The sequence below is a fragment of the Penicillium canariense genome (genome assembly GCF_028826845.1).
Source record: "Penicillium canariense strain IBT 26290 chromosome Unknown utg000007l_segment0_segment0, whole genome shotgun sequence".
In the NCBI taxonomy this organism is placed as follows: Eukaryota; Fungi; Ascomycota; class Eurotiomycetes; order Eurotiales; family Aspergillaceae; genus Penicillium; species Penicillium canariense.
In genome coordinates, this window is record NW_026622734.1 from 198,851 (window position 1) to 218,167 (window position 19,317).

The 19,317-nt window shown below is 53.5% G+C and overlaps 9 protein-coding genes across 9 annotated transcripts; 3 read left to right on the forward strand and 6 right to left on the reverse strand.

Moving 5' to 3' along the window:
- Positions 1-773: 773 nt before the first annotated feature.
- Positions 774-5,464, forward strand: nte1 (lysophospholipase; the record flags this gene model as incomplete). Its single annotated transcript, XM_056691223.1, has 2 exons — positions 774-1,108; positions 1,207-5,464. The coding sequence occupies 2 exons, from the start codon at positions 774-776 to the stop codon at positions 5,462-5,464; spliced, it is 4,593 nt and encodes a 1,530-aa protein (XP_056538929.1).
- A 968-nt stretch (positions 5,465-6,432) lies between these two features.
- Positions 6,433-7,193, reverse strand: N7482_009100 (MARVEL domain-containing protein; the record flags this gene model as incomplete). Its single annotated transcript, XM_056691224.1, has 4 exons — positions 6,433-6,592; positions 6,687-6,809; positions 6,879-6,982; positions 7,047-7,193. 4 exons carry the CDS (start codon positions 7,191-7,193, stop codon positions 6,433-6,435), a joined length of 534 nt encoding a protein of 177 aa, XP_056538930.1.
- A 1,986-nt stretch (positions 7,194-9,179) lies between these two features.
- Positions 9,180-11,695, reverse strand: N7482_009101 (actin-related protein ARP5; the record flags this gene model as incomplete). The annotated part of the gene is made up of 5 exons (XM_056691225.1): positions 9,180-9,209; positions 9,292-10,068; positions 10,121-11,058; positions 11,113-11,433; positions 11,500-11,695. The coding sequence occupies 5 exons, from the start codon at positions 11,693-11,695 to the stop codon at positions 9,180-9,182; spliced, it is 2,262 nt and encodes a 753-aa protein (XP_056538931.1).
- Positions 11,696-12,102: 407 nt separating this feature from the next.
- Positions 12,103-12,550, reverse strand: N7482_009102 (DASH complex subunit DAD4; the record flags this gene model as incomplete). The annotated part of the gene is made up of 5 exons (XM_056691226.1): positions 12,103-12,131; positions 12,186-12,270; positions 12,325-12,369; positions 12,427-12,483; positions 12,548-12,550. 5 exons carry the CDS (start codon positions 12,548-12,550, stop codon positions 12,103-12,105), a joined length of 219 nt encoding a protein of 72 aa, XP_056538932.1.
- A 311-nt stretch (positions 12,551-12,861) lies between these two features.
- N7482_009103 (uncharacterized protein) lies at positions 12,862-13,437 on the forward strand (the record flags this gene model as incomplete). Its single annotated transcript, XM_056691227.1, has 1 exon — positions 12,862-13,437. The coding sequence occupies one exon, from the start codon at positions 12,862-12,864 to the stop codon at positions 13,435-13,437; it is 576 nt and encodes a 191-aa protein (XP_056538933.1).
- Positions 13,438-14,602: 1,165 nt separating this feature from the next.
- On the forward strand, positions 14,603-14,957 carry N7482_009104 (uncharacterized protein; the record flags this gene model as incomplete). Its single annotated transcript, XM_056691228.1, has 2 exons — positions 14,603-14,611; positions 14,661-14,957. The coding sequence occupies 2 exons, from the start codon at positions 14,603-14,605 to the stop codon at positions 14,955-14,957; spliced, it is 306 nt and encodes a 101-aa protein (XP_056538934.1).
- A 581-nt stretch (positions 14,958-15,538) lies between these two features.
- On the reverse strand, positions 15,539-16,045 carry pfy1 (profilin; the record flags this gene model as incomplete). The annotated part of the gene is made up of 3 exons (XM_056691229.1): positions 15,539-15,670; positions 15,752-15,886; positions 15,965-16,045. 3 exons carry the CDS (start codon positions 16,043-16,045, stop codon positions 15,539-15,541), a joined length of 348 nt encoding a protein of 115 aa, XP_056538935.1.
- A 1,055-nt stretch (positions 16,046-17,100) lies between these two features.
- Positions 17,101-18,162, reverse strand: N7482_009106 (ADP-ribosylglycohydrolase family protein; the record flags this gene model as incomplete). The annotated part of the gene is made up of 2 exons (XM_056691230.1): positions 17,101-17,868; positions 18,034-18,162. 2 exons carry the CDS (start codon positions 18,160-18,162, stop codon positions 17,101-17,103), a joined length of 897 nt encoding a protein of 298 aa, XP_056538936.1.
- A 277-nt stretch (positions 18,163-18,439) lies between these two features.
- N7482_009107 (uncharacterized protein) lies at positions 18,440-19,107 on the reverse strand (the record flags this gene model as incomplete). The annotated part of the gene is made up of 2 exons (XM_056691231.1): positions 18,440-18,995; positions 19,046-19,107. The coding sequence occupies 2 exons, from the start codon at positions 19,105-19,107 to the stop codon at positions 18,440-18,442; spliced, it is 618 nt and encodes a 205-aa protein (XP_056538937.1).
- Positions 19,108-19,317: the final 210 nt, after the last annotated feature.

Genomic DNA, 19,317 nt, shown 5'->3' on the forward strand with positions numbered 1-19,317 from the left:
CGTAATCGAAAGAACTTCTTTTATATCAACCTGCACCAGAAGCCCCCGGTTTCGTCGGCGGGGAACTAGACGGTTTGGAGCAAGTTATGATTGGATTGGAGCATCATTCGGCCTTTTATTTTTAGGTAATTATCTCCTATCTATTTATTCCTAGTCGCTCAAGGAGCGTGGAAGAAAGAGTTGATAGAAAGCATATCAAAGCTGTGCAGGATGAACCTGTCACCGCAGGCGTAGGAAACCGGGACGGGAATAGTCCATTTGAAAGCTTCTCGGGGGAGGAGAGGACAATATATAATGATGGATACACCCCCAAGAATTTGGACAGCCCAAACCAAAAATAAAAGTAACCAGAGTTGATGGATGCTATTGTGGGGATGGAGTTACCGCCCAGTACTATCCGGCCAAACCAGCCACATCAGCCAAACCAGACGCGTTCTTCAAGGCACGTTGTGATCGACCCACCTCCCGTTCGTCCCTTCCTGTTTTCTACCTGTTCCGCGCGTGATCGGCCGCAACCACCGCCTGCCTCGGTCGGTGATGCCGCAGCTCACTCCCCAAACAACCAAGCTTTCAACCACCTGCTGATTCTCCCCGCGTCTTCCTCCCCCTCATTTTCCTCCATCCACCGCCGACAGGGCCCGCACGTTTCCGATGCGACTCCGATTTTGGGCCCCAAGGCTTCTGAGTTAGCCTGACGTCGGGGATACAGAAAGCGGAGCCCGGTCCTAGCTTAACCAGGTTTGTACCTCCGCGCCCCTCTTTGGTCGCCAGCCATGGCCAACCGCTTGGCCCCGTCCCTCGCCCTCAGCCTAACGGCAGCGACTACTTCATCGTCAACCGGCCTGAACACCGCCGCCGCCTCTGCCTCCGATTTCCTGCTCGCTGCCAGTGGTAGCGCTCTATCCGCCGTTTCCACCCACCCCCGGCCCTTCCCTCCGCCAACTCCCTCGACTATGGCGGGGTGGATTGGTTGGGTTTTGACCTTCATCTTTCAGGTGATCCCGCGCGGGTTATACTGGGTCATTACTTTCTCTACCATCACGCTGCCTACATGGCTGTTTACGCTCTTTTCGATGAGCCTGACGTTCACCATGAACTTCACTACCCTGTAGGTTATTTGATTGTTATTGAGTTCTTTTCTGGTCCCACGTTCACAACAATATCCCTGAATTTTGACTGTGGCTGATCGACTCCTTTCTCTCTTAGCATGTTGATCATTCTCGCCCTGGTCTCGACTGTCAGCTGGTTCATCCGATACCGGTTCCTGAACATGTATAGCCGCCTACCCCCAGAGCCCCAACGCAAAGAAGCGCAGATCGACCTCTTCCCAGATATACAAGAAGGCGACTCGAAACCAGGGCTGGCAAACTACCTCGATGAGTTCCTCAGCGCGATTAAGGTCTTCGGTTACTTGGAGCGGCCGGTCTTTCACGAATTGACCCGGACCATGCAAACAAGGAAGTTGATCGCGGGAGAGACACTTATGCTGGAGGAAGAGAAGGGATTCTGCTTGGTGGTAGATGGGATGGTGCAGATCTTCGTCAAGTCCATCCGCGAGGGCCACAAGACGAGCTCATCCGAGGAGAATTTACACCTGGGCGATGATGCTAATTCTGATGAGGAAGACAGCTATGCAAATGGCGGACAGGGCTATCAATTGCTCACGGAGGTGAAGAATGGTGCTTCCATGTCGTCTCTGTTTTCAATCCTGTCCTTGTTTACGGAAGACATTCAGCTACACAACTCGCGAAGCTCTAGCTCTAGCACGTCTAGCGCAGGGCTCGGTCTTTCCCATGTCCGTGCTGACTCTGTTCCTGCCAGCCCTGGCGTAGGGATGATGGGCAGCCCCCAACCCCTCGCTCGGGATCATGGTGATCCCCATGCGACTATCAATGGCCACGCCGATACCCTGCCGGTAGTTCCTCCATTTCACCTTGGAGAAAGCCATAACATCCACAGCCAAACGCCGCAGCCCGAACCTAACCGACAAAATAAGAGCCGCCGCAAGTCTGTCCATCCAGATATTGTCGCCCGAGCCACTGTTGATACTACAATTGCTATCATTCCTGCGAGTGCCTTCCGCCGCTTGACTCGGGTCTACCCAAGGGCAACCGCACATATCGTACAGGTCATCCTGACACGTCTTCAACGTGTAACATTCGCTACTGCTTACTCCTACCTGGGTCTGACAACTGATGTTCTCGGAATTGAGCGGCAGATCTCCAAGTTCACCTCGTGGGACCTGCCTAACGATCTCCGAGGAGGCGCATTGGATCGTCTGAAGGACAAGTTTATGCGAGAACGAGACCGCTTGGGACCCGAAGAAGTTGGCAAGGGAATCGCCCTGCACAACCCGTCTTTTGGACGGAGGCGCCGCTCAAGCAGCTCCCTGAGGAAGGAAGCTGTCCTGCAAGCCCGCATGGCTGGCTCCAGCCGCCCCATTGCCCTCACGTCGCAAAGACAACCGAGTATATTCACAGACAGGGATACGATGGGGGTCAGTCCCGGCGATTTATTGTCAACTATCCAGCTGTCCCGGTTTGGACCGCGCCATGATCATCTAGGTGCCCGGATTCAAAGTCCTCTGACTGAGAGGGAACGCCCTTTTTTCCGACCTGCCGGCATAGAAGGTCACCCATCGCCGTTCCAGCGCAAGGACTCGATCGATGAGGACACCCTGTTCCGCGACTCTATTTTGGATTGTATAATGAAGGCCATTGGTTTGACCGAAGGGACCAGCGATGCGCTGGGCAAGGGTGGCCACGTCTCCGGCGATGTTTCGCCCAGGCTGCTCTCTTATGATTCTCGTCGACAGAAGGCCGTTTTCTCGAATGCTTTTGGGTTTATTGACCCCTATGAGGGATCGGGAGACGGCGAGACCGAGTCCATGATGTCCATGTCTGTCACTAGTGCGGGTGGGACCTCGCCACTCGTCAACCTCCGAGAGGAACTGCGCCATGATATAGAGGTCGTCTATTTCCCACAGGGTTCGGTTCTTGTGGAACAGGGCGAGCGACATCCTGGCCTCTACTATGTGATCGATGGATTCCTGGATGTAGGCATTCCGGCTAGTGATCGTGACGATGATCTTGTTGGGAGTTCCCGTCCATCCAATGGGCCAATCTCACAGGCCCAGAGCGAGCTTTTCCCAAAGCTGAGACGGACCACCACAGGCTCCTCGCGCACTTCGGCCTCCAACGTTGCCGGCGACTCGCGACGCAAGAATCAGTCACGAAAGTCCCTTTACCTGATCAAACCCGGTTGCATGCAAGGCTATGTTGGTGCCCTCGCGTCCTACCGTTCTTACACAGATGTTGTCGCCAAAACGGATGTTTATGTAGGATTCCTCCCGCGAGCATCTCTTGAGCGAATCGCGGATAGGTACCCCATTGCTTTGTTGACTCTAGCCAAGCGATTGACTAGTCTTCTGCCACGTCTACTGCTGCACATTGATTTCGCTCTCGAATGGGCGCAGGTCAATGCTGGCCAAGTGATTTACCACCAAGGCGATGAGAGTGATGCCATCTATCTCGTCCTAAATGGCCGTCTGAGGTCTGTGCTGGAAGACGCCAATGGCAAAATGACGGTCATCGGTGAGTACGGCCAGGGCGAGAGTGTGGGTGAATTAGAGGTTATGACTGAGTCTACTCGACCTGCTACCCTCCATGCAATTCGAGATACCGAATTGGCCAAATTCCCCCGCTCGCTGTTCAACAGTCTGGCTCAAGAACATCCTGGAATTACCATTCAAATTTCCAAGTTGATTGCCCAACGCATGCGTGATCTGGTCGAGCATCCGCTATCAGAGAAGGTCATCGAGCAGGGTCACGTCGGTGGCGTTCAGACCGCAAAATCAACCGTCAACCTTCGCACAGTAGCGATTCTTCCCGTCTCCGCAGGTGTTCCCGTGGTTGAATTTGGGCATCGGCTACTCAATGCACTACACCAGATCGGTGTGACCAGAGGGGTGACCTCGCTCAACCAGGCTGCTATTCTGAACCACTTGGGAAGGCACGCTTTCAGCAAAATGGGGAAGCTGAAGCTCTCTCAGTACCTAGCTGACTTGGAGGAGAAATACGGACTCGTGCTCTACATCGCCGACACCAATGTCAACGCCCCCTGGACGCAGACTTGTATTGCCCAGGCAGACTCAATTCTGTTGGTCGGTCTCGCCGAGTCTTCCCCTAGAATCGGAGAATATGAGCGTTTCCTTCTCGGCATGAAGACAACTGCCCGAAAAGAACTTGTTCTTTTGCACGCTGAGCGGTACTGCTCACCTGGACTTACCCGTCGCTGGCTCAAGAACCGGGTGTGGATCAATGGCGGCCATCACCATATCCAAATGGCGTTTCGACTCACAACTGAGCCCTCTCACCCGCAGACCAAGAAGTTTGGCACCGTGCTCAAGCAGCGAGTGCAAATCCTGCAGGCTGAGATCCAGAAGTACACTTCTCGACGCATCCAACAATCCCCGCTTTATTCGCCGCAAACTCCTTTCAAGGGTGATTTCCACCGTCTTGCCCGGCGGCTGTGTGGTAAGTCCGTCGGCCTTGTTCTCGGCGGTGGAGGTGCCCGGGGTATTTCCCAAGTGGGCGTGATCAAGGCTCTAGAAGAAGCTGGCATCCCGATTGACATCATCGGCGGCACTTCCATCGGCTCTTTCATCGGTGCCCTGTATGCACGAGACGCAGATGTGGTTCCGATGTATGGGCGTGCAAAAAAGTTTTCCGGTCGCATGGGAAGCATGTGGCGTTTCGCGCTGGACTTGACCTACCCGACTGTCTCATATACGACCGGCCACGAGTTCAATCGTGGCATCTTCAAGACCTTTGGTGATAGCCAGATCGAGGACTTCTGGCTCGAGTTCTACTGTAACACGACAAACATCAGTCGCTCCCGCGCCGAATACCACTCATCTGGCTACGTGTGGCGTTACGTTCGCGCCTCGATGTCTCTGGCCGGCCTGATTCCTCCTATCTGTGACGAAGGCAGCATGCTCCTCGACGGTGGATACATTGATAACCTAACCGTCGCACATATGAAGAGTCTCGGTGCCGATGTTATCTTCGCCGTAGATGTTGGCTCAATCGACGACAACACGCCCCAAGGCTATGGCGACTCCCTATCTGGATTCTGGTCCGTTCTCAACAGATGGAACCCATTCTCTGCAATCCCGAACCCACCCACGCTCTCCGAGATCCAAGCCCGTCTGGCCTACGTCTCCTCGATCGACAACCTCGAGCGCGCGAAAAATACCCCAGGCTGTTTGTACATGCGTCCACCAATTGACCCCTATGGTACGCTGGAATTTGGCAAATTCGACGAGATCTATCAGCTCGGGTACGCGTACGGCAAGGAATTCCTCGACCGTCTGAGGAATGAGGGCTCTCTCCCGATTCCCGAAGAGACGGAAGAGAAGCGGAAATTACAGCGTACGATGGCTCCCCGCCGAGCTAGTATTTGAAGCCAGTCTATCAGCACCCACTACTACCACCCATCTTCATTCTTCCCTTCCCAAGCGAACGAATCGCTCTACATTTATCATCCAGGCACTCGGGTCTGCGGCGTTTTAACTTAGGCTACGTTTTGTTGGGGTTCCCCTTTGTTTCCATAGTGCGCCGGCATTGTTAATTGTTTTGCTCTGCTGCCTCCCAGCGATTGCATGAGATACACCCTTCGCGCTGGTGGTCTGCTTTCTATATATTTTTTGGATCGCTTGGTTGAAGGTGGGTGAGATGGTAGGTGTGGAGAAAGATAGATATGGGATAGAAAATAAATTTTGGCATTTGGCGAACTACATTACTCACTGTATCCTTGGTGGAATACGTCTGAGCTAGAGTCTGGATCCCCTCCGTCAAAGCTCGTTGAAGTTCTTCATTCTTCTACATGTATCCCCTTGGTAGATTCTCGACATCTCATCCAAAGCGTTTCACGCCTGACGGGTATTCATACTCAATTGCCGACCTGCTTACAGAGTTTCACACCGCGGGATCTACTCAGGATGGGACCTGATCAGTTCGATCTGTCGATGATATCTTCATGCATACCTTACCGCGAGAAGACTGACCAAGAGCCGAATGTGATGACGTGACATGCAAGACAGGGTCATTTCATTATATCAAGGAATATATTTAGGACAAGACTATTAGTTAGACAAGAAGAGAGGGCGGAGCGCCTAATCCAACCCCACACCTCCTCCGTAGTAGACGAGCAACACTTTGGCATGGTCGCCTCTGTGCAAGCACCATCGCTCATGGAAACATTCAAGCTCATTTCAAACGACAAGGGGAATATCAACCATCGTGCTTAACATCCGGCCAATTAACTGTTCAAAACCACCCGGAACACAGAACAAGTACCAGGGCCCACCCAGCCGAAAGCAGCAGAAACGCCCGATACCAGTCCGTCGCTGCAGGTCCGAGTCCCACCCACTTAGACAGTGCCTGCCGGAGCAGTCGGCTCAATTGGAGCATCCCGCGGGGGCCGCACACCAGGCTCTTTTGATTCGCGCAGGGGGCCAGCGGGGGTGTTTCCCCTGCGATAGGCCCAGAGGCCGGCGACTTCCAGGAATATGCCGAAGAAGGTGAAGATGCTGGAGCAACATGGGTTAGTCAAGAGGGGATTCCATGACCGGCCGAGATGTGGGAAATGGGGCCGATCTGTGTCGCTGCAGGGGGCACACATACAAAGCAAGGAAGATGAAAGATTCATTGGCCTTCTTGCGGCCGCAGGGGATACCGGGGGGAGCGTTGAAGTAGCACGAATGCTCGTTGTAGTCTTGAGCGGCAAAGATGAAGGCCGTCAGCCAGCTATTGGGTGCGTGTGTTAGTGGCGAACGATGCTTCGATGTGATGAGCGTGGATGGTGGAGGGACTCACAGGTATGAGAAGATCACGTCGATCAGGAGCACAAACTTGCTCAGGGCCGTCGGGAGGAACGGCGAGATGAACGCGGGCAGGAAGAAGACCACGGACAGAACCGCCTGAGCTATGGTGTGAGTTTCATTGCCGGATTCTTTTCGTTTTGACGAGGGAGCGGGCACGTACAACGACCTCCTGGAAGATCAGGTGCTGGCCTTTCGGACCTTCCTTGATAAAGTACGAGGTCAAGCTGATGACAATGACGGCGCTCGTCCATTGCAGCGCCCGAAGGATGAGCTGCAGCGGACGGGCGATGGTTGTGGAGAAGATCATGGCAGCGGTGTTCGCAGGAGATCCAGGAACTATAGCGGTGTGGTGGGGGTGGATATAGTTCGCCACGCCAGCGTAGGGATAGTTCCGGGCAGGGTAGGCTAGTCTATACTTCGACCGCGAGTGGAATGACGACAAAATGAAGAACCGGACCGAACGGGAACGAAGTCGGGAACCTTTATATTCTCGTCCCGTCCAGGAAAGCCCTCACTGGCGCATCACCGGCCCAACCGAACGTCAGAACCGTGAGACATGAAAGACGAGTCTCGACTAGCGCCGAGTCAAACCAGAACCCGCCAGGGCCAGACCCGGCAAGGACAGACCTAGCTGGAATGTCCGGGCGTTTCCCCAGATGCGTCATGATGGCCTCCGCATGAAGTCAGTGCCATGGGTTGAAGCTACCAGAAAACAACGCGACAAAATACGAATGGTCTCGCTCCCTGTTTTCGAGGTTGATCGTCGATGCTAGACCTCTCAACCTCTCAGCTCCTCCCGGCCATGCAATAGGAAAAAGCTCCTTTGCTTCTGGGTGGTAGCTGTTCAGGGTCGATCAGACTAGACCGGCAAAAAATCACAGTCCAAAGGGAAACGGTACGTGCTGAGCAGTCGAGAAAGGAGGAGATGATCGGCAGGCCATGTCCTCGTGCGCAAGGGAGGAATCCATCCGACACACAATACGAAAGCCAAGGACTCATTCTTGCTCCCCAGAGTATGTCACACTAGGATCCAGAGTCGGCACGGCACGGAAGATCGGAGGGGAGCTCATTAGTGGACGCACCAGCCCACAGCCTGTCGAAGGACGAAATACGCCCAATGACCAGCTGCAGCGCATATCACACCACATCGCATCCAGGGCGGGCACGGGAGTCCACCACCGACAACACGACAGCAGAACCATGATCATCATAGTGCGAGACAAAATATAGCTGGGCGTTAGCTGCAGTCACCCAATAGCGGGGGCCTCCCTGCATCAATCCAGATCGATGGTGGCTTTTCAGCCTTGTGAGTCTCGGGGTGAGGTTGGTCGAGAGTCAGTGCCTGATTGGTGCGCTGTCATGGCCAAGGGGGGTGTTCGCTCTTCATCCCTTGGGACAACAGCCAAAGGCGACGTCAAAAGATGGGAGCGCAGGACGGGGAAGGTGTGAGACATGATTCGATCGTGTGGCGCGGAATGGCAGATCCCTCGGGCACGCTAGACAGGAACTATAGACAGGAGAAGCATGGTCACGGAATTCATTCTTTAGTCTGCTCGACGTCCATTCGAAACTCATGATCGCCCGGGTGGGACGATCTCAACTATTCAACTCGTGTGACACGACACAGCACGTACAGGGGAGGTCCGGGAGATGTACCTCGCACGGTGGCTAGCGCAGCCAGGAAGCTGGCTAACTAGCTGGCTACATGTCGTCCGCGCAGCATCCCGTAACAGCGGCCTGCGCCAGCCGTAGAAGTGTGTATCGTCGCCATGCAGCGAGAACTCGGCGTATGAAAGGGGAGGGGTCAGGTGCCATGCAGGGAAGGAGGGATTCTGGTTTTGGCGGGGGAGGAAGAGGGGGACTGGACAGGAACAATAATCACACTGGCCGAGTCAGACAAGGTCCAGAGATGGTCAATTAAGGTCAGTTAAGGTTTAACCAAAGTCAACAAGCACAAATGTCTCAGACACCACCGGGCGCCGCAGCTGATATCAATAGATATGGATTCGAAACGTTGAAAGGCGGCAAGGGGGATCCGCGACATCGGAAACTAGATAGGACCTCCTTGCACGCGATGCGGTCTGAACCCGACGGGACCATGCGAATAACAACGGGGACCACAGCACTCGAACCGAGGACACATCCATTTCAAAATAGCCAGTGTGGAAAGACTAGAAAACAAGAATGCGGAACATGAACATCGCCCAGTGCCCGACCTGCAAAACCCATGCGACTCGACTCCATTGCGCCTAAAGTTGTCTGAAGTATAGACTCGCCCCCGCCAAACCCACGTTCACCATGTAACGTTGCCTAGATCGTGCTCCTGTAGAACATCAGCGTGAGCCCGCACGGGGGAAAAGAGAGTGGGGGAGGATATAGATTCCCATGGTAGACAGAGAGCTTACCTTGATGTACTCGCCGCCCTTCTCCAAGTATTCCTGCCGGGTGACAGATGACCGGCCCAGATCAGGCCCCGAAGCCCACTGAGCAGCACCCTTCCATGCATCTAGGACAGGGTCGGCAGCCCGGCGCACGGCCAGCTCGGCCTCGAAGGGGAGGTACGCACGTAGCTCGCGGCGGAAGCGCTCCTCAAACCCAGTGAAGAGAGTGTTGCCGCCCGTCAGGAAGACATCCTTCAGGAGGCGGTCGCGGTCCTCGGGGCTGGAGAACCGCTGGTTGACAATATCAGCGGCGATCTCAATCAGGCCCGCCTGGTCCACGCCCGCAATGGAAGGCTTGAAGACAACCTCCGGAACACGGATACGCTCCACGTTCAGATGAATCTGGTGCGCCTCGCGCTGGCTCTCAGGGTCAAATGGCCATGGGCCGCGGAGGAACGCATGCACGAGACTTTTCGTCCAATCGGACTGCGCGGCGAGGGTGTGATTCTCCGTGAACTCGGGGTCATACTCGAGCAGTTCCTGCTCAAGCTGGTTCAGCATGCCGCCGAGGTCCTCCTCTTCCTCGTCGTCACTCTGCTCATCCTTGGCCACGGTACGGTACACGCCCCAATCCTCGTCGTTGGCACCGAAATCATCGTCGTCGCCACCACGACGGCGCTTCTTGGGTCCGTCGGCAGCCAGGTTGGCTAGAGTCTTCATGCGCATCTGACTGGCGAGAGATTTGCGGTTGCCGAGGTCGGCCTTCAGGCGGTCTCGGTCTTTGATTTTTTGCAGAAGGTTCTAGTAAATTGTTAGAAGCAGGCGTCGGACTAGGTGTGCAATGGCAACTTACCTGACGGTTAGCTCGTCGCCCTTGAACCCAGTTTTCGAAGTCGTTCTCGCGCATCTCGCGGTCAAGCCGTTCTTCTTCGTCGAGGCGTGCCTTCTCACGGGCCTTTTCCGCCTTGGCGCGGGCTCTGGCCTCAACATTGGACTTTTGCAGCTGCTGCTGCCGCTTCTCTTTCAAACCGGCTTCATCCAGTTCCTCATTAGGAACTTCGAGCAGATGGAAGCTCACCTCCTCCGGCTTCTCTTCCTCCTCAATGCCCAGGTCGCGATTGCGAGAGCGTTTGATAGACCGTTCTAGATCGCGGATCGTCCGTTCTAAATGAGCTTCATCCTTGAGGTCCTCCGACTCTAAGACGCGGCGGATCTCTTTTTTAGTCTCAGACGCCAGCCGGGTCTGCAAATCTTTCCAGTATTCCAATTCCTGCTCTTTCTTGACCAACTTCTCTAGGCGCATCTTGGCCGCCTGTTCTTGCAACCGACGGCCGCTCTCCTTCTTGCGCTCCGCAATCCGGGCTAGTTCTTCTTCGGTCTTCTCAGGCACGATATGCTCGGTAAAGGGATACTGGATGACATGATCGCGGTCCTCGAGTCCAGTCCAATCGAGGTATCCACTCAGCTCGGAGTCATAGTCTTTGGAGATATAGCAGTGTTTGTGCACCATTTCTTCAACCTGATTCTCTGTCAAGCGCGCCGGAAAGCTCGGGTATTTTAGCTTCAGTAGTTTCGCGAGGTATTCGGCGTTGTTTTGACCGCCCCAGTTGAGACGGGAAGAGTTCGAGAGCAGCGGTTTCGAATTCAACACCGGGATGACATGGGTGGAGGTATGCGACGAGGAGACGATCAAGCCGTCGGTTCCCTTATTATAGCGATAAGCAAAAAGCGAGTCAATTCCGTAGGCCACCGAAGGCGCGTTATAGCACTCGAACAGAATCTCGTTCATCACTGGGGGCTGTCAGCTGAATATACACCACACACCCAGGTATAGGACCAACACACTCTTTCTAGGGTATCCAAGGTTGGCGATCGGCTCGGTCATTACAATTGGTCGGTCAACGCCTCCGCTGGCGCCATCAACGCCGAGCTTCAGGAAGATATAATCCAGCACACCCTCCATGACATCCCAATTGCCAACGACGCTGGAGTTAACGTCGAAGGCATTTTTGAGCTGTCCCCGAGTGGTCGCATCGACGTAGGCATCGTATCCAACAAACTGGCATTGGCGGCCGAGCTTGCGATCGCGGTAGCGGCTCATGACGGGGGGCAGGACGAATCGCGGATTCTGGTCAAAGGACCAGCCGGCCTTGACGAGGTGAGAGCCTGCGTAGAAAGACAAAAGCATCAGTGTTGAGCCTTATGCAGCGTGAACAAATAAGATATACTCACCATTGTCGATGACGATGGCGCTGGTGTCGGAATGGGCCTTGCTCTGCTCATATCCATCTGGCCGCGGAGGTTGATAGCCCTTGAATGGGTAATCTTGAACAGTGTGTGTAGTAGGTGGAGGCTTCTCGGCGCGCCTCTCCATGACATTGACGGAGTAGCGACCCGGCACGAGGGTCTGCACAGAGGTGATGGTCATCGTGGGCTGCGCTGGTGCGGAAACCAGGAGCTCTAAGGATCAAAGATCAGGCCGAATATGCGGGTGGTGCTCACTGCATGGCAGGGAAGAAGCAGAGAACCAGAGGAGCAGAAAGGCGATTGAAGGTATATAGAGGCGTTCTGGTCAGAAGAGAAGCGAAGCGGACAAACGGGGGAGGACCATTCTTCGGCAGGTCGGCGAGGTTGGAGGTTTGGTTACGCCAAGAACTGAGACGTTATCCTGCGATCCGATCTCCGCGCCTACGGGGTAAAGCTACGCGCTTGGTGACCGTGGAAGAGCCACGTCAATACAATATACAGCATGCTCGAGTTAAACATGAACATATTGATTGAATATCCATAGACGCATTTATTCATTAATTGTACCCCATATCATGCTAAATCTTCTTAAGAGGGGTCCTTGAGGTTCTCCGTAGCTGGAACAGTATTTAGCAACGAGTGCATCCTATCTTTGATCATGGACTTCTTACCTTCGAGATGGAATAAGACATTGGACTGGTAGTTCTTGAACATCTGCGCAACCAGCTCAACATTCATATTCTGGATGTTGACCTCCTAATGCGCCTGTTAACAAAGGTCGCGGTAAACACGTCAATATCCAAATCACACCTGAAGACTCTTGTTCATGACCATGATGGCCTCATTCAGTTTCTCCTGTACTAGATATTAGGTATGCTGCTGGTTATATCTGTTGACCTTAGCGCGGCTTACAACGTTGGTGATGATGCGCGAGAGAAGCACCGTCTGCTGGTGCTCGTGCGGGCTCTCCTGAACTCATGTCAGAGGGGTCTCTAGAACATATATATGCTTGTGGTGTCTATAGTCCACTTACCATTGCGAAGTAGGACACTTGAGTCTCTCAATTTCGGTTGACAGGGTCGAGTTGGATGGCAACGGTTTGTTTGGGCCTCTGCGAGGGTCACGTGCAGATATACCGACCGTTCCTGCGGGAGCAAGTCGTGGCTCTGTCCGTCCAACCTCAACAATCGGAGCACCTTATCGCGCATTGTGGTCGTCTTGAAAGCTCTGAATCACTGGCCTCCTCTGGCTACATTGGATACATTTGGCAAAATAAAAGAACACCACCGGCACTACACCCTTGCTCCATCCCGTCGGATTGTCGTCCGCCCTTTCTACATCTCGACAATGCCACCTGCTACGCCCGCCAAAGATGATGAGGCGCACCAGCTGCTTCTGAGTCAACTCGATATCGCTGCAGCCGCAAAGCCCTTCCGTAACGCCCACTGGAAGCCCTCGCAGCGCCGCAACAAGAACGTCAAGGCGATCATCTCCGAGACCACGCGAAAGGAAGCGTCACAGATGGCCACACAGGCCAACTCTGGCGCCACCACCCCTTTCGCTGGAACCTCGGGTGTTGCGACCAGTGACGGCTCGAGAACACCTGCTGAAAGTGCTGGCAAGGCCCCCAACATTGCGCAGGCCGCCCAGAACCTTTCAACACTCGTCCTAGAGAAGAACGCCCGCGCCATGTTCCCCTCTGGGCCTGCTGTCACCTACACAAACATCGAGTCCGCACCGTCGCTGGACCCTTCTCACCAGCGCCATTACTGCGATATCACTGGACTATCCGGCCCCTACACAGACCCGAAGACCCGACTCCGCTATCATAATAAGGAGATATTTGGTGTGATCCGTAGCTTGGCGCAGGGTGTGCCTGAGAGCTACCTGGAAGCGCGAGGAGCTCACACAGTCCTGAAATAAAGAAGAACACATGGTGCCGATGTTTACAGTTTGACGCAAGCTCTACAAAGACACATACAAAGGTATGAATGGATATGATTCAAGTGGGATAGGAATGCGTTATTGACTCCACTAACACTGCACCTTCAGATGCGAAACTACAACTCGTAATGTCCGATCAACACAGTCAAGCCCTTTCCACCCCACCTGCCCCTTTCGAGGCAGGCTCAAGAAAGCGCTCCGGCTTATTCGTGATCATAAAAATGTTGTTCTCCGCCTTGTGCCAGGATGCACTCGACTATTACCGACGCCCCAGGGGAAGGAGCATCAGTTACAACATCCGAAGATGCTGTCGCCGCGGCGTGATATGAAATTGGGTGGAGCAAGACTCCAATGTGGGGAGGAACAGAAACTGGAGGAACCATGGCCCTGAATGTTGGGATGCGTGCCGGACGCAAGCTTTGGTTCGGCGACATTGTGTACCCAGAAGAGGAAATTGTAACATAGAACAGCCAGACATTATGCCGTGATTGAAACAATTCCAGGAACAGATCGCACCGAACGCATGCCCCCCATTGTTGCTTTAGTCAGTTTCGAAACGAAATGTGCACAAAAGCAAAAGCCAACGCCCGCCCGGCGCGGCTTAAAACGATGCGCACACCGCCTTCGCCGCTAGGCAGAACCGGGTGATTTTCTGCTTGCTGCTGTTTACGGCAGCACACGAGTCGCCCCTAGTATCGCCTTGCGAAATTGCAACCTTCCATACCTCGCCTGCCTCTTGATCGGAGAAATTCGTGAATCATACAAGTACAGAATGCCCAGCATGTGGTTGTCGGAGAACCAGAGTACGTTCCTACCTGATCTTATCTCGCCTGAGACGGGATCGCTTGCTTTTTCGCCCTAGGCGCAACTGTTATCGTGGTACAGACAATGCTAACTGCTCAAAATAGAGATCGGCGTGGTCTTCTGCTCAGCAGGTATGGCCGTCTCGACTCATTTTCGAAGCTCCAGCTCGCTCCGTATGCGCAATACTGATTATCCTGCGTGGAGTATAGGTGGCTTGTTCCTGTTCGGAGGAGTTATCATGTTCTTTGACCGGTCATTGTGCGTCCTCCCCTCTCTCGAGTGTCACGCGGCTCATGTACACTAGACGATATACTAACTGTTTCTGCTCTGTAGACTCGCTATGGGCAACGTACGCCACGCCACCCTCTTCTCTCCGACTTTCCACTGACCCGCGTTAGATTCTCTTCCTGATCGGCCTCACCCTGATCATCGGCTTCCAGAAGACTATTGTCTTCTTCTCACGTCCTCAGAAACTCAAGGGCACCGCCGCCTTCGCTGCCGGCATCATCCTAATTCTCCTGCGCTGGCCTCTGACAGGCTTCTTGATCGAGTTGTACGGGCTATTCATTCTGTTCGGCGACTTCCTCGTGACGATCGGCCAGTTCGCGGGTAACATTCCTGTGATCGGTCCTTATATCAAGCGCGGTCTCGAGATTCTGGCCGGTGGCCGCAGCAATGCCGAGTTGCCAGTATAAAACCTCAAGCGCATGACCACGATATGAGACCAAGACACGAACTCGTCTTTTGCTCCAGCACTCTTATCACGATTTGTTGAAACAAAAAAGTTGGGTTTGAGGATGTGGTTGTATGTTGAGCGGTGTCTGACGGCGCACGGAGTGGCATGGGGCGGAACAACACGATAATACCCACGGGTTTGGGACAGTCCTTAATCGACAATGTAATTACTAATGACCTTTTGATTCTCCTCCCAGCTGCAGATCAAACATGCTTGTCGCATCTCAGCTGGGCTGTCAGTATTCGATATCCTTAATAGAGAATAGAAGCCACAAATATTCATGGCGCATCCTGGACACGGGCGTAGCTTACCCGATGGGCGAATTCAAGAAAATATCTACTTTGTTGAACATGTCACCAAGCCGGACCACATGGCCGGCGTTCTCCAACATACACGGGTGCACGCCCGGGTGCGAGCAGAGAGCTGCATGGACAAATTAAACGCAAACGAGAAAGGTTCAATGCTCCTGTATTTCCTAATCTTCACAGCCCCTTTGTGATATCAAATCAAATCATCCCCCCGATTACATGTGCATCCCGTTTATTGGGGGTTGTTGATGTAGTCGACCAGCTTCTCGACGACGGAGGCGGCGTTGGTGGTCTGGGTACCCTCACCGTGGTGGGCAATCATGGTGCAAGCGCTGGCACGGACGACGATGACACCCTCCTTGCCCTGTTGCAGGAAACTAGATCAGCAGTGCCCCCCAGACAGTGTATACAGCTTGGGTACGTAGGTTCAAGAGGGAAAGCGTACCTTCTTGCCGTACAGACTGCGCTCATCGGCCTTGATGCAGACGAACTTCTCGCCGCCAATGGAGAAGCCATTGGCGAAGGCGTTATCGCTGGAGGTGAAGGCCGAGGCCAGAGAGTTGATGTCTTCCTGGGAGAGCTGTCATACCTCCGTGTTAGCCGGGATACCCATCTATAAGACGATGCAGAGCTTGCATAGAGAGAATGGGGGTCGTACAGTAAAGCCGGGAGACTGAGCCTCGAGACCGGAGAAGTCAGCGGCGAGGATACCGGCCTTGTCGAACTGACCCGAGCCCATCAAGCTGCCCGAGAGGTGGTGTTAGTATCGCAGATGATAGCGATCGAAGTATCCCCCGGAGGGATACGCGATCGAAGGAGCATGGGTCACAGAGGGTCGAATTACCTCGAGTCGACGTAGCCTAAGCACAAAAACAAAGACGTTAGTGAGGGGAAGGTCAAATAACGGTCAAGTCGGACGAATCTCATACCTTGCCAAATTGCGGAGTGAGCACCCATGGTGGCGATATGTGGTTGGGAGGGAAGGGGAGGAGAGGGAGGATGCAAGGAGCAGAGACGATCAAGAGCAAGATTCAAGGATCCAGAGGAGGGGTGAATATAAAGGGAGAGAAGAGGAGAGCTTGTGGGAGATGACGAGGGAGGTCGAAGTGGGGGGTCGTCTGTGTTGGCGGTAAATAAGACCCCGCCAACCTGCCCCGTCGATCCCGCCGGGAACGGTGAACGCTGGATTCGGCCTTGTATTCATTGAGCTATCCTCTGCTTTATGACTGCAGATATTACTCAAGCTGATATGGTCCCATAATGCTGTCTTTCAACCCGCAATTTGCCTGCCATGTCCATGGGCCCCTGGGGAATCTGCCAGGCCATCCCCTGCACAGTTGATCTGCATGCTTGTACGCATGTCATGGTCGCACGTGTCTTGTACCTGAAGGATTCCTTCGACGAGTGAAGCTAGTTGGTAGGCTCATCCTTATTATTTGAGCCCCGGTTCCCCTTTTCTTACAACATTCTTTTGCAGCAAGCTAGTAACGCAGCCTAAAAAACTGTGTGTGCTTATAAAGCCTTGTCCATGTCCGGATTCACGTCGCATAGGACGTCTAGCCAATATAGTTTCCAACCGGAACCCCTTGTTTAGCTGCTAGCTCTCGCGTCGCCTATGTAACGATATCAAAATCTTGTGTTCTTGATCCGCAATCTGATGCGGTAAAATGCAGTAGTGCAAAGGGGGGGGGAGATTGGCCATCGCAGAAAATAGTGGAGCCAAAGGTTGGCGCAACTCACGAATGGCCCTGCAACAATCGCTGCAGCACCTATCCTGCTCATGCTGAGATACACTTAATTCGATGGTACTATCCCAGCAAATTTCCGCGCAACATCTCCAATCATATCCTGGCTCTGCATGCCACCCCGCCATCTCGACGGGATGGAGTCATAACCGTAGAAGACGCCCGCCAGACCGCCATAAACCGCCCCCGCCGTGTCGGAATCTCCCCCGAGATTCACCACCGCCAATGCGCCTTCTTCCCAAGACTCATATCTGAAGAACCCCCAGAGTGCAGCTTCCAGGGTGTCTACCACCCAGCCACTGCTCTTGATGTCGTGATGGGTCTTGGCGGTCCAGTCTTCAAGGGAAGCGTATCGCGAGAAACGCGCAACAAGTGCTGGATGAGTAAAGTTGAATCGTGCAATGGCCTCGCATAATTGTCCCTTAGTTTGTCCTAGTGTGAAATCAGTCTCTGATTGTCTCGAGATCGGGTCGAGAGATATACCGCCCATTGCCAAGCAAACCAGCTCGGTATAGGCTTGACAGGCCTCCTGGCAGGCCCAGGCTGGATGCGTAACCTTGCTCTGCTCTCTCGCAACCTTCTTCGCAAGATCACAATCCTTCCACAGTGCGACTCCAACCGGCGAGATTCGCATCAGACTTCCATTGCCGGACGCGTCCTCCCGATTGAGCTTCCGGTTAACCTTCTGCTGAGTGAGCTCTAACTCTTCAACGCCATCGGCTTCCCACGTTTTTAGTGCCTGGTGAGTCGATATTCCGATGTCCCATGGCTCGTCCGTAGTACTAAAGCGGCCATGCCCGAGCCACTCGAGAAAGTACTGTATCGATAGTGCATGATTGTAATTCCCATTCGAATCTGCAAAGGACAGAGCCAACGCGAGGGTCATCGCACCATCGTCCGAATAAGACCTGCCAATGTGAGCTCAGAGTTTCTGCAAGTAAGGATCTGGAGTGTACCCAGCTGGCTGTTGGAATGGAGTTACAAATTCCAACTCCGTGATGGGCTCAAAGGTGCCGGGGGGGCTGAATTGCACCGGGCCGCCGAGGGCATCGGCCACGCAAGTACCCCAGATTGCGCCCAAGGCACGCGACTCGACCGTTGGTTCTATCATGTCAGTGGCTTGCATTTCTTCATATGCTCGTCATGATCTCCTTGCGCAGAGAGGAAAATCAGGTTGTCTTCGGCCGCTTCAGCGGGCCTGGGCGGGTTAGGTTAGGTTCCGGAAGTAAGCTGAGCCTCTTGTCTTGCCCCGCATCCCAGACGGGTAGGGTGTTTTGCTAGCCTGACCTGCACGTTAATGAGGACTTGCAGCATTTATTAAAGCTATATGATACTCTCTATAGTAAATCCTTGTCTATTTTGCTTTCGCTCTCCTCAAAAGACTTTATCTATTCAATGGTAATCGAAAACCACTTCTTTAACGCACAAAGCTTCTCATCCTCGCTTTGAAACGAGTCTATCACTCGGGTCTTCCCTCCCATATTCAGTTTGACGACATTGTTGACGAACATGATTTTGCCAACAATAGAAATCCCCTCTGTCAGTCCCTCCGTACCCTCACCATCTAGCAGGGGAAGGCCCTCCGTCTCCCCATACCGTATGAACTTCACAACCCAAGTGTTACCTTTGTGCAGGGTATCCCAGCTTGTAAACCGGTTGATCACTTCGAAATCGTCTTGAAAAAATTCCAGCTCTCCAAAGCTGTAGAAGGAATTCCACTCGTATGTTGGTCCGTTGCGATACTGGTAGATCCAGAGCTTCTGTTCGGGGCGCGACTGTTTCGGCATGTTTCCATATATCAACCGCACCTCTTGCGTACCGAGGTTCTGAATTGTGTACCCTGAGACCAATTGCAGTGGTCGCATTGGTCCATCTCCACCAAATGCAGCGTCTAGGTGATATTTTTCTCCAGAGGGAAGCTGAACAATGTTTACTATGTGTGACCTGTAATGCTGTCAATAAGCTAAATCACATTGTGTTTAGGCTTGTCATACCATCCCTTGAACTCCCCCTGGGGGATACCATTGATCCGCTCCCGGTTACGGACTCCTGTCATATTGACCGAGAATCCCAATCCCCGGAGAACATGGTAAAAGAAGATACTGCACTCCAGACAGTAGCCCCCGCGTCCTGATGGCCGTGAATCTCCCAATCCCATAAACTTGCTGTAAATGTTCTCGGGGCGGATATCCACCATATGAGTGGCTGAATAGTGTACAGTCAGATTGTCATATGGAAAGCGCGTAATTTGACCCCGAAAAAGTGC